Raw genomic sequence first — 13,371 nt, forward strand, 5'->3', positions numbered from 1 at the left:
CTCGGTCCGCCAAGGATGCCCGGTCACCTGCTTAGCTAGGGGCATGAATCACCCTATGGTGTAAAGGAATGGCCTCCCTGCTCCCACTGCCTCACCCCTCCTGCCCCAGCCCCATGCCGCCAGATCATACTTGACATAAATGAGGGCAGCAACCCAGAGCACCTCCCTGCAGACAGGCCGAATCCTTGCTCCAGGGGCTCCTGCCGGCCCCCCACCCCACCCCCCTGTTACTCCTTGGGGAATTTGTCCAGGCCACCTGGCTGGATGGGTGGACCAAGTTCTGCCGCATGACATCAGCTGGGCGGGCTCCTCTCTCACTGGCTCCCTCTCCTTCCTTGCCGCCCTGAAACCTGATCCAGCGGAGGAACTGATTGCAGGAAAACTTGGCGGCCGCCCACCCCCCCCCCCCCCGCCCGGTAGCCCCGGGCTGTGTGAGGCTGTGGCCTCAGAAGGTGTGGAAAGCAGCCCACCGAGAGGCAGCCTGGTGGGGACACAAGGCTGGCAGCGTGTGGGCAGGCTGCTCCTCAGCACAACTCACCCCGAGGCCCCGCCAAGCCACCCCACCCCGGGGGAGCTCACCATGTTGTTGTGGGTGCCACAGGCACTGCTGGTCTTGCTTCTACCCACGCTCCTGGCACAGGGAGAAGGTAAGGGGACCGGAGGCAAGCGCGTAGGATTAGCTGGCCACCTGCCGAGGGAGGGCAGGGGATGCTTGAGTCCCCCAAGGGTTGCGGGAAGGAGGGTTTTGGGGTGGGTGCTGCTGCAGGAGAGTCGGGGATCTTGCCACAGGTGAGCATGAGAGAATTTTAAGGCACTGTGGTCCACCTCCAAAGTTGGGGCGGTTGAGTGCAGGTGGGGGCAGGGCTTGCTGAGAGGGGCCCACAGCAGCCTGGTACTCGGAAGCGTGTACGAAGATGCTGGAGAGGGGCTCCTCTCTTCTTTGCCCTGCCACTAAACTCATGGAATGGCAGCTGCAAGGTACCCTGGAGCTCACTTGGTCTACCCCTTCTTGTCGTAAATGGGAATGCTGTGGTCCAGAGAGGGGGAGGAATTCACTCAAGGTCACACAGCACCTTCGCAACAGAGTGGAGACCAGAACTAACAGAGCCATCTTTCCTCAACTTCCCTAGTCTTGTTGGATGGGTTCTCTGGGCCTCCTTTCCTAAAGTTCCCTTCCAAGGCTAAACTCCAGTGACACCAAACTTCTCCACATTCCCCCACCCACCCTTTCCTGCCTTCCTGGGATACAAGGTGTTGGGGGTCACAAAAGCATCTGTTTCCTTTTGCTACAAACAATATTGACTCCCCGTTCTGGAAGGTTTTCTCCCCATCCAGAGCTAGGTTGGAGCTGGGGGCTGAAGCACAGTTAGGAGGCTGTCCCGGGGCTGGACAGATAGGAAGAGCTTAAGTGCACAGTGGTTTTTCTCCCCTGAGCTGTCACTAGGGAAGCTCAGTGGGACAACAGACCCGGGCTGCATGTGAAGACTCTGGTCTGGGGGCTTCCCTGGCTGAGGAGAAGTACCATCCCTCCCAGCCATAGCCTTTTGCTCTGAGGCCTGCAGGGCCCCGTCTGGTCAGATTCCCAGCAATGGGATCGGGGCTGCTGCTGGTGTAGTGAAGACACACAGAGATTTGGATTTGAATCTCATTTCCTCCACTTGCAGGGCGCAGGACCCACCTTTCTGAGCCTCGGGGACTCTTATCTGTAAACGCTGTAGTCATGACAGCCACCCCAGGGGGCTGCTCCAAGGCTGAAATGAATAATATGTTCACTGATATTATTCCACAGGAGACGCTCCATAAATGGTCTCTTGTCTCCCGCCTCTTTCTGCTCTTCTCTGTTGTTCCGAGGGAAACGGAAAGTTTATCGGGGACAGGCGGGTGGGGAGACGAAGGGGGATCCGTAGGAGCGGTCGGCGGTATGGGTTGCACGCACTATCTAGACAAGGTGAGAGAAGAGGCACCTGCTGCGGGAAGGACCCGGGTGGCGCCCTGCCCGTCCTCTCACACCCCGTGCCCTGGCCCTCTAGGGCGCGCCCCTTCCCTACCCTATGCCCTTCACCTTCATACTTCTTGGCACCTCTCAGGAAGTGCTTCTACTATTTCCCAGAGGGATGACAGGTACACATGAAATCCCCATAGGATGGGGTTGGGTTTCCTCATCACTATTTGGTCCTTTAGGCCTCCAGCTCTGGGGACAACTTGCTTTCTTCTCGCCTCCCGTACACCTCACACCTAACCCTCTTCCTACCTCTACCAGATCTGCCCACAGAGCAGCCCTCTGAGGGAATCCTGGCCAACCCGCTCCCAGGAGTCTGTGTGTGTGTGTAGCTGACTGGGCGGGTAGGGGGTTCTGCAGGAAGGAAAAGGAATGTCAGTGTTCACTGGATGGCTCCCCTCTTTCTTCATCAATAGCAGGCTGGGGTCAAGGAGCCAACAGGGATCCGGGCAGACGCTGAGGCAAACCCTCATGCAGACCTTGGTGCTTAGAGATTGTGCACTTGGGGCCACCTCTCCTTGCAGCTCCCTCTCCTTCCAGTACCACGTCCCGGGGCCATTCCTCCTTGGCCCCCTGGTGCCCCTCATCCGCCCCCCACAGGCCCACCTCCTCTGGCAGGCACCTACTCTCAGCCTTTCTCAGCCCTTGGCCCCCTTAGACCTCACCTGTCTTGTAGCACCTGCCTTTGCACCCAGCTAGCGCCCTCCCTCACGTAAATGAGTGGGTCGGTTACGCTTAGGAGACAACAGCTTTGGATCTGGGCAGGACTCTCTGCAGATAAAATGTTCCAATGATGGGAATTTCAGTCGGTGGGGGGATCGGGGGATCTGAGGTGGAAATAGTGGAGATGTTTTCCTTTTAATAGCTCTCAAACCAGGGCAGGAGAACTGCGGAAAGCCTCAGGCTCTGATGCCCACTTTGAACTGTTCTTCTCAGCCAGGCGCTGGAGGCATCGCCAGCCCCAGAACGCCTCCAGGCCGGCTCTGCTGAGGCTGTCAGATCACCTCCTGGCCAACTACGAGAAGGGCGTGCGGCCCGTGCGGGACTGGAGGAAGCCCACCACCGTGGCCATCGACGTCATTATCTATGCCATCCTCAGCGTGGTGAGCCCTTGGCCCCAACCTGTCCCACTCAGAGGTGGACCTTTTGGGGTGGAAGACTGTGGAAGGCCAGGTCACCCCCTGGGCGGTACAGCGGACATTCAAGGACCCAGACTCCCTGCAATCTGGCACAGACCCGAGTCAGGACAGATGACATCACCCAACCCCTGCTCAGCTGCCCAAACCAGAAAGTGGGCTCATCTGTGCGGCTGCCTCTCCCAACCCTTACGGCTGGAGAACCACTTCCCACGTGTGGTTCTTCACTCGGTGTATCATGGTGACCACGTCTCCATGCGAGTTGTGTGAGGCTCCAAACTGTCCTGTTGCTCTCTAGGCCCTCAGTGTCTTACACAGGCCCCTGATACATGGCAGGTGTGGCCAAAGGATTGTTGCAGAATTAATCCCAAACCAGTGATGAAGCTTTCTCTCCATGCGGTTTTGCACCTCTTGCCTGCACGCTAGGATGGGAGGGAGATCCAGATCCAGATATATAGGCATACAAATACGTAAAAATATATAGACAGAGAGAGAGATGATATTTTCTATATGTCTCCTCTTACCTCTATGTTATATATATTATATATGTAAAATATATGTAACATAAGAGGCATATATATAATATGTATAACATAATAGAAAATAGTAGAATATATATATGTGTGTGTATTTATATATATGTATATATATATGAAGTTTTAAAAAATTGGTTGTATTTCTTCCTAGGTGTGTCTAGTAAAAGACCAGCTCTTCCTGGTTGGCCCCTTTTCCCCTTTTCGTCACTCTCTCTTCCCAAAGGAATAGGAACACAAAGCGGCAGCCCCTTTTGGGGGGGGTGTGTGCAAGGTGGACGCCTGCCCACAGGGCCACTGAAGCTGAGCTCCTTTTCCCTTCACAGGATGAGAAGAACCAGGTTCTGACCACCTACATCTGGTACCGGCAGGTGAGCGACCAGCCCTGGGCCCACCCTCATTTCCTGGGATCTGGGCCTCCCCTTCCAGGAAGGATTCCTCCATCTCAAAGGAATCAGGACCCTCAGAGGCCTTGGCGAGGGAAGCGGAGGGGAGAGGCTCAGAGGCAGACTCATGAGACAAGGAGTCTGGGCCCCTCTCATCTCAGGACTAGCAGTGGAAGGAAGCGTAACACTCAGAGGAGGAGAAATCCGCCAAACCCCTCTGGTTTCTGAGGGTTTCACAGCATCTCAAACAACGACTTGTGCAGCCTCTGTTGATGGAAAACCTCCAGCGACTGGGAGCTCAATGGGCAGCAACTGCACTTTTCAGACAACTCTTAATTGCTAGAAGGTTCTTCCTTCCATCAAGCCAGATATGATGACAACCAAATGAAGAAATTGACACGGGCTGATTCCATGCACCGAGTCCTCACCCCCTCAGCCACCTCCCCACTCTCTCAGCTTCTGACCCGCGTCGCTCCGGCACTTGGTGGAAAGTCTCTGAGGCCTTTACGGCGCGTCTGGCGGGGAGCTGGTGGGGAGGGCAGGCAAACCGTGCAGGCTGCCGTCCACAGCCTGGTCTGCTCTGGCAGCCCCTGAGCTGTGGGGCAGGCATGAGAGTCAGAGGGAACCACAATGTCTGGGGAGAGCAGGCAGGAGGACGGGGCTGGTTCACAGCGGTCAAACCTAAGAGAGGCTCCATCTGGGGACAGGCCTGGCATATGTGGGTCTCAGTTAAATCCGTCCCTCTCCTCCTGAGCATACTCCACTACCACCCGCTCAGGCAGAGAGTGGGGTGGAGGAAGATGCCAGAATGCTGATTCCTGCCAGACGGCTCTCTTCTGCTTCACAGAGATGTCTCACTACGGAGCACACCCTACATCAAGGGAAGGGACCCAGCAAGAACAGGCAGCCTGGAGCTCCTTTCCTGGGACATTTGGCTTAGGTCCCATCCCTGGACCTCAGGGTCACTTGTCTGCCCGGCAGTGAGGGGATGCCAACCTACGGTGTTGCAGTGACTATGTTAAGGGGCCAGAATCAGAGACGCAAACTAGACTCAGGCCCTGCCTCCAGTGAGCTCACAGACTATGGGGGCCACAGACACATGGAGAGGCCAGTGAATGCAGCAAGAACGAGATACCAACCATGGGAGCACAGAGGAGGCACATAAACACCCAGCCTGGGAAGTGGGGGTCATGGAAGGTTCCTGGAGAAGGGAGCAGACAGATGCTTTGGTTAAGTCTGGAGAGACGATTAAGCCCTCCCTCAGGGGAGAAGACCAGGATTGCAGTGTGGGAGCGCGCGGATATACAGAGATGTGGGGGGTTTCACCGCACGCGGCTGGAGGCAAGAAGCCACCGAGAAACGGAATGAATGAGGCTAGCGAGAATGCTGGAGGCCAGGCGATGCAGGCCTTTGCTGGCCACGAGGTCTAACTCTATCCCAAGTGCAAGTTTCGCCACTGGAGTTTTAAGCAAGGGAGTGACATGATTAAGTTGACATTTTAGATCAGCCATTCTGACAGGATGGTGAGCAATGCATTGATCAAAACCTAACAACAACCATCTCTACCCTGTGAGGTGCGTGTTATTATCTCAATTTACATGTGAGCAGACCAAGACCCAAGAAGCTGTTTGTCCAAGATCCCACAGTTGGTGCATGGGATATTCCAACAGGAGAAATGACTGCGTGCTTTCCCTGGGCAAGGCTTCATTTGCCTGGGTCCCATTTGCATGCTGGGAGTGTGTGAGCACAGAGGTGGGGGGGACCCTCAGGTACTGCCGAGTGATTTGGAGGCCATCAATACCCAGATTCCCCCCGAGTGGTGAAGTAATCCCAAGTTGCTGATGCCCTGCCCCCACCCAAAATGGAGGGGGCTGCCTGTGACCATCCCCATTCCTCCCCTAGTACTGGACAGATGAGTTTCTCCAGTGGAACCCCGAGGACTTTGACAACATCACCAAGCTGTCCATCCCCACTGAGAGCATCTGGGTCCCGGACATTCTCATCAATGAGTTGTGAGTGCTGTCACGCCATGCTGGGTGGCCCAGTGGCTCCGGGGGTGGGGAGGGGCATGGGGACAAGACTCTACTGTTGCATGAGAGGCCCCCCCGGGCCTGCAGAACTGGAGGTAATGTAGGGGTTGGCTTGGGCCCCAGTTACCCCTTTGTGGTTTTTTTCTCCTCTTTTCTTTTTAAAACTCCTCTTTTTTTCTATGCCTGATGTTGAAACCTTGCTTTTCTTGGTGTGAGGGCCCCCTTCCTGGGGAAGGGAAGCTGATGAATGAGTCCCCACTTTATAATAGCCCAATGAGGGACAGTTGCATTTTTAAAGGGGACAGTTGAGGTTGCCGAAAGGTATGAAGTCCCCCAGGGATCACCACCTCTGGTCACAGGGTGATTTGGAGCTGGGAGATGCTCAGACCTTGCCAGCCACACAAGTGACTGGCTGTCTCCCGCTTGCACCCCCGATGAGAAGTGGGTACCACCATCCTTTATGACCAGCAGCTGAACACTGTCTCATGGGGCCCGGCTAACATCCCTTCCCCCCACCCCATCCTTCAGGCTCCTTCAGGCTCTGCTGCCTGGGCTTCTGAATGCAAGGGCACGGAAGATGGCTGGGGGAGATGGTTGGAAGAAGGAGGTGGCCCAGGGCCAGTAGCCTTCTGCCCAGTGGGCACTGCATTGTCCAATGCCAGGGGTGCCACTCACATTGTTTTTCAGAGGAGGCAGCTGACCTAGAGCCCCATGATCTGCATAGCTCAGGCTGGAGGGATCCCAGTTCCTGGCTGGATCTCCAGTTCAACTGTGAAGTAGCCTGAATCTTGGTTTCTCATCTCTCAGCCTGGTTCCACAGGAGGCTGCAGGCTCAGGACGCCCAGCTCAGGCCATTCCGTGCCGTGGCCGTCACTTGGGAGAGCTCAGGGTTGGGGATCTGCCAAGAGAGTGGGGCTAAGTCTTGCAGAACTTTCCCACCTTGCCTCACTTCTTCTCAATGATTTCTCTAGTTCCTTCTCCTCCAGGAAAGATCATTCTCATGTCAACAGGATTTCTAGGGATGGGGAGCAAAGAGAAGCCCGAGTCAGGACGGAACCCAATGTCCTGCTTTCCCACCGAGCCTGCCCATTGCCACCGAGCCGCTACTCCTGGGAGCTGAGCTCTGCCCAGCTGGGTGGGTGGTGGCGTAGGGACAGCTAGGCATGCACGTTAGAGCCGGTGGCTGTGAGGTACATGGATTCCCTGCCTGGAGAATAAAGGAGAAATGCCCTTTCTTGCTTGGAAAGTAGCCCTGGCAATGGCAGGTAAGAAAGCCTAACATAGATAGGAAGGAAACTGTGCAGGTTGTCCTGCTGCCCAGACCCTTCCTGAGTTTCTATCCCTGCTGCGTTGCTCAGAGACCTTCAGGCTCCCAGAGCTTGACCTGCTTCTTGAGCCCCCAAACTGACCCTCTTCCCTGGCCAGTGTGGACGTGGGGAAGTCTCCAAGCATCCCGTACGTGTACGTTGGGCATCACGGCGAGGTCCAGAACTACAAGCCCCTCCAGGTGATGACCGCCTGTAGCCTCGACATCTACAACTTTCCCTTCGATGTGCAAAACTGCTCCCTGACCTTCACCAGCTGGCTGCACACCAGTGAGTACAGCACCGGGCTCCGGGGCGGAGGGGGGGCGGGGGGGGCGCCGGGGGGGCGGTCCCTGGAACACCTGCAGGAGGAGCACCCCCAGGAGGCTCTCTCCTTCATCCAAGTCACTTCCTGCTTATTTCCTTAATGCCGTTGAGCCTGGGTCTCCTCCTCCAGACGGGCCTCTGTGCTTGCCCTTGCCGCCTCTCCCAGTTGTCACCAGGGTCCAGTGAGACAATGTAAACTGGCGCCGGACATTCAGTAAGGCCAGGATGTGGCCCTAAGTGTCCCTCACTTGTCTTCTCCACTGACGCACCCCTCCCTCCTCTCTCCCCCAGCCTTCCGCAGTAACCTCCTAGCCAGTCCCCCTCCAATTCCTGCTCCTCATAACAAATGGGGAGAGCTTATTAAAATGCAAATCGGACCACAACGCTCTCTGCTTAAAAACCTCTGAGACTTCCTGGCACTCCTGAGACAGAGTCCAGATCCTTCACCTGGCCCACAGGGCCTGCCCTCAGCTCACCATTTCAGCCTCAAACCCGTGCACGCTCCCCTGAGCTCGGCTCCAGCCCCCACCTTCCTTTCCAAGCCCCAAAGCCCCTTGTTCTCCCCCTTTATCACAGGCTGCTTCCTCTCCTGAGCCCCCAGCCCACTCCCCCTCCCTTTCCTGCTCCCCTTCCCACCCCACTTCTGCCCCCAGCCCCTCCTAGTGCGGCCAAGCCCCCTGCTCACCTAATCCCCACGTTGGCTCAGTGCCTCAAGGAAAGCCATCTCCTCTCCAGACTAGGTCTCCCCGTTGCGCAGTTCTCTACAGCATCCTGTTCTCCCCGCTTCCACTGCACGCAGAGGTGCTTGTTCCACGTCTGCTTCTCTAGCAGAGATAAGCCCAGACAGACCACGATTTCTGATCCACCGGTAGGCCCCCAGGACAGTGCCTGGCACAAAAGAAGGTGCTTGGCAAATTTTATTAGTGGATGAATGCCAGGTGCTCACCACAGCCTAGTGAGGTGAGCGTGATGTTCCTGCTAAAAGGTGTCCTCCGCCTTTATCTGATTTTATCACACTTACTGTACATTACAAAGACAACGCATAACTTCCTTGGACAAAAACCAGAATTACAAATAATCTTTGACTTTTCACCTTTACCTTCAATCCCAAACTCCTCACCACCAGGATTTCACAGCTTGTATCAGCATAAGCTTCACATGGCACATTCTTCCAGATCCTTCTCTATGTTTTGCAAAATACCTGTGCATACACATCTATGGAAAGCCCATGGAATTTTTTTCATATGTTTTTATTTTACTAAATGTATCATTTATGCTACTGCTACCTGGTTCTTCTCACCCAATGAGAGGTCTTGGACATTTTTCTGAGTTAGTGCATATTTAGATCTTTCTCATAAATGTTGCCTGCTGTAGGATAGCTTGGGGTTTGGATACATCATAGTTTAGTAAGCTTTTTCCTGATTGGTGGACATGTAGGTCTTTCCCTATATTTTGCTGTAATGGATACTCCTGCCCTTCTAGTATATATCTGTTTTTCTAGTATAGATGCAGAGAAGTAAAACTGCTATTCTGTAAGTGAAGATTTCACTTATTTCCCTAGTTCACCTTTATTCTTCCTCTCTCTTTTACTCTTCCTTCCTTCCTTCCTTCCTTCCTTCCTTTCTTTCTTCTTTAGAGAGAAAGTGCACAGGCACTAGCGGTGGTCGGGGTGGTCAAGGGAGAGGGAGAGAGAGAGAATCTTAAGCAGGCTCCATGCCTAGCACGGAGCCTGATGTGGGGTTCAATCTCAGAACACTGAGATCCTGGCAGGAGCTGAAATCAAGACCTGGACACTTAACCAACTGAGACCTTAGCTCCCCTTTAAGGGCAGGGAGCCCTATCGGGGGAAAGGTAAAGAATGTTGACTTCTGTTCATTTCAAAAATGGGTAACCCTAATGGAAACACAGGATGTTTGGAAGGGGTATGTGGGGGAATGGTGGGGGGGGGGGGAGACAGAGACAGAAGGGGAGAGGGGGCTTTCTAATAAGTCATTTGTCTGGTTCTGGTTCTTTGCACTTCACTGTGTGTTTTCATCCAGGCTGTCACTCCCCTTGCCACAGCCCCTGTACCCCAGATGGGTGGTGCCATGTGCACTGTTACCTCATTTGGTAGCTGAGGAGGCTGAGGCTGTAAGCCAAGAGGCGAGTGAGCTACACCCCATCCCAGGGTCTGCACCCTCCAGAGCCGGCTTGCTTTCTTCCCTCTCAGTCCAGGACATCAACATCTCCCTGTGGCGCTTGCCGGAAAAGGTGAAGCTCGACAAGACCCTCTTCATGAACCAGGGCGAGTGGGAGCTTCTGGGGGTGCTGACCCAGTTCCGGGAGTTCAGTATGGAAGACAGCAACCATTATGCAGAAATGAAGTTCTACGTGAGTGGGACCGGGGTGGGCACAGGGGGACGACCACCGGAGCTGCAGGGACATGAGACCCACGGGGGAGTCCGGGAGGCATGGCGGGGCGGCCGGGGAGGCAGGGGAGAACCTCTGCCGCCCTTTTCCCAGCTCCGGGGTCACACTCGTGCCTTGGAACTTCAGGGAAGTAGGTGGGGAAACTCAGTGGACTTGTCCCTTACTCCTCCTCGATCCAGAGGCAGAACGTGAGGTCGGTCCAATTTCCTCTCTCGGCCTGGAAGCTCCACGAAGCAAGGGGGTCTGGGATGGGCTGGTGGTTCCTGGGCGCAGAGCCCGTCTGCCCCGGCTTCCCGCCACAGCTCCCGGCCTGGTCTTAGGTGGTCATCCGCCGGCGGCCCCTGTTCTATGCGGTCAGCCTGCTGCTGCCCAGTATCTTCCTCATGCTCATGGACATCGTGGGCTTCTACCTGCCTCCAGACAGTGGCGAGAGGGTCTCCTTCAAGATCACGCTCCTCCTGGGCTACTCGGTCTTCCTGATCATCGTGTCGGACACGCTGCCGGCCACCGCCATTGGCACTCCCCTCATTGGTAAGGCCCACCCCCCGGGCAAGCGCGCGGTGCGGCGGAAGAACCGAGAAACCCGCCCCTCCCACCCGCGGTGCGTGGGCCCCAACCCCGCCCCGTGTGCACAGGGGTCTACTTTGTCGTGTGCATGGCGCTGCTGGTGATGAGCTTGGCCGAGACCATCTTCATCGTGCGGCTGGTACACAAGCAGGACTTGCAGCAGCCCGTGCCCGCCTGGCTGCGGCGCCTGGTTCTGGGGCAGGTGGCCCTGCTCCTTTGCCTAGGCGAGCAGCCGGCTTCTCGAAGGTCCCCAGCCACCTCCCCAGCCCCCAAGACCGATGACTGCCCAGGTGAGAGAGGGAGAGGGGAGTCCCACACAAGGGGCCTGGGCGTGGGGACGTGGTGGAGAGCCTGGGGCTGGCACGACGGGACGGGCCAGGGTCTGGGCGGGACCTCGGAAGTGGGTGCTGTCCTGCACACGGCACCCCATGCCCGGCCTCACGGGGAGGCAGCAGAGTTGCCTGAGGCTGAGCATGTTGGGAGCTGAGACTTCTGGGCTGAGAGTAGCCTTTCTCCCAGACGGGCCCCCACGGCGAGCAAACAGATGCCCCTCAGGCAGTGATGGGACTTCGTCCCAACAGGGCTAGGTCTGCAGCCAGGATTTCCCAAACGCTTGCATTCCATCAGCTCAGAGACCAGGTCCCTTCAAATTTTAAACACCTATGAGAGAGAGCCGGGGGTGCCGGGGACACGGAATGTGGGGCTTGTTTCCCCTGAGACATTGTTACAGCCACCATCTGGTGGCGGGATGGGGGGGGGGGTCGTTGTGCTTGCTGATGTATTTGTCGAGGGCTTTGGGCCAGGCATGTGCATCTTCTGTGCATTATCACAGGTCGTCCTTAGGCCCCCTAATAGCGTTCCCATCGTCATTTGTCAAATGAGGAAACAGAGGCATAAGGCCAAAGTAGCTGGCCCTTAAGTCACAGAGCCAGGAACGGGTGAAACTGGAACCCGGGCCCATCTGCTGCTAAGCTGCTATTTCTAACCACTCCACCTGCTTTTGTCCTCCCTTCTGGCAAGAGCTGGGCCTTCTACAGAAGGTATATGGTTAACTTAAGACCACCTCATCTCGAACAGGTTAGCTAGTACTCCAGCCCAGTGCCCAGTTTCACTGCTCACCTGCAAGGTAACCACAGCTGAAGGTGTATTTCTGGGTGCAGAGGACTTGGGTTGGAGTCACAAAGAGGACAGCAAGGCATAAGGGGGAGAGCAGTGGATTCACAGTCCAGATACCTTAGGCCTTGGTGGCCTCCCATTTAAAAGATGCTCCAGGTGTGACCACAGGCTCGTCACTTAACCTCTCTGAGCTTTAGCCCCTTTGTATAAAACGTGCGAGTGATAACTACTCCTATACGGCCTCTCTCATGGGCTATTGTGAGGCTCAAATGAAATAATAGATATCAAATTGCTGGAGGAAGCCCATGTGTTTAAAAAAAAAATGCAGAGTAAGAATTAAACGCCAAATCCATGATCTTGGTGACCTGGGGCGTGAATGGAGGATGTGACTAAGGAGGGGTATACAGGAATCTCCAACTGTGTTGCTTTCCTTATTTGCTTAAGTCACATGGTGGGTAGACAAATAGGTAAGTTAACCTCTACAGTCTTTATGTCTGAAATCGTTCATAACCATATCTGCAAGCCGCCGCAGAAACAGAAGGGATGGTGTTCAGACCATTCTGCTGGGCCTCCCTCCTTTGCCAACGCGCTACCCTTTTTCCAGACATGGGAAGCCCCTGCAACCACTTGGGAGTCCCCCGGGACTTGGAGAAGACCCCGAGGGGCCAAGGCAGCCCGCCCCCACCCCCGCGGGAGGCCTCGCTGGCTGTGCGAGGGCTGTTGCAGGAGCTGGTCTCCATCAGGCGCTTCCTGGAGAAAAGAGACGAGAGCCGAGAGGTGGCCCGGGAGTGGCTGCGCGTGGGCTCGGTGCTGGACAGGTTGCTCTTCCGAATCTACCTGGTGGCAGTGCTGGCCTACAGCATCACCCTCATCATTCTGTGGTCCATCTGGCAGTACTCTTGAGTGGGCACCGCCCAGCAGGGGTGTGGGGGTGTCAGGCACTGGTTAGAATGGGGAGGAGAGAATTTCAGGGCCCAGAGGATGCCACAGATGTTTTCAAGACCCTGTCCAAAGCCAGTGTGTCTCAGAAACTAAGCCAGGGCTGTGACTCTTCCCCAGAAAGCTTGGCATTCAAGACCCTTTAACCTCCCGCCTCCCCCCACCCCCCACCAACTTATCATGGCTTTAAAACATGCTGTCTTAGATCAGGACAAACCAAGGTATTCCCTAACTTCATTCTATTGATCTGTGCATCAAGCCTTGGTTTCCCCCTTGTCACCTCCCTGCATGTGGCACTTTGGACTTCTGCTCATCTCCCTCAACTTTGGTTTTAGATTCGAGGCAAACCAACTCGTTGCTACACAGGGCTGATAACCCCATTAGGTTTATCCGACCCTAATGTCTCCTTCTCCACCTCACCTGTGGCCACTTCCCTGAACACTCTTGTTCCATGAGATGATGGGGTGGGGGCAGGTGGGGGCAATAAAATACAACGAAGCCCAAGACTCTCTTCTTAACCATTTGTCAGCAGCTGGGTGGGTGGAAGAAGTGTAAAGTTACGGGTAGAAATGAGGTAGAGGTATTATCTGTGGTTTCAGTTATTTGGTGCTTTCTGCCCTGGAGA

The 13,371-nt window shown here is 55.4% G+C and overlaps 1 protein-coding gene across 1 annotated transcript; it reads left to right on the top strand.

Annotated features, from left to right (window-relative positions):
• Positions 1-508: 508 nt before the first annotated feature.
• On the top strand, positions 509-13,166 carry HTR3A (5-hydroxytryptamine receptor 3A). Its single transcript, XM_027580461.2, has 9 exons — positions 509-647; positions 2,936-3,102; positions 3,995-4,039; positions 5,957-6,066; positions 7,510-7,679; positions 9,925-10,085; positions 10,445-10,655; positions 10,760-10,981; positions 12,412-13,166. The coding sequence occupies exons 1-9, from the start codon at positions 581-583 to the stop codon at positions 12,708-12,710; spliced, it is 1,452 nt and encodes a 483-aa protein (XP_027436262.1). The 5' UTR covers positions 509-580; the 3' UTR covers positions 12,711-13,166.
• The last annotated feature ends 205 nt before the right edge of the window (positions 13,167-13,371 follow it).

This window comes from Zalophus californianus, chromosome 11, assembly GCF_009762305.2.
Source record: "Zalophus californianus isolate mZalCal1 chromosome 11, mZalCal1.pri.v2, whole genome shotgun sequence".
NCBI classification, from domain to species: domain Eukaryota; kingdom Metazoa; phylum Chordata; class Mammalia; order Carnivora; family Otariidae; genus Zalophus; species Zalophus californianus.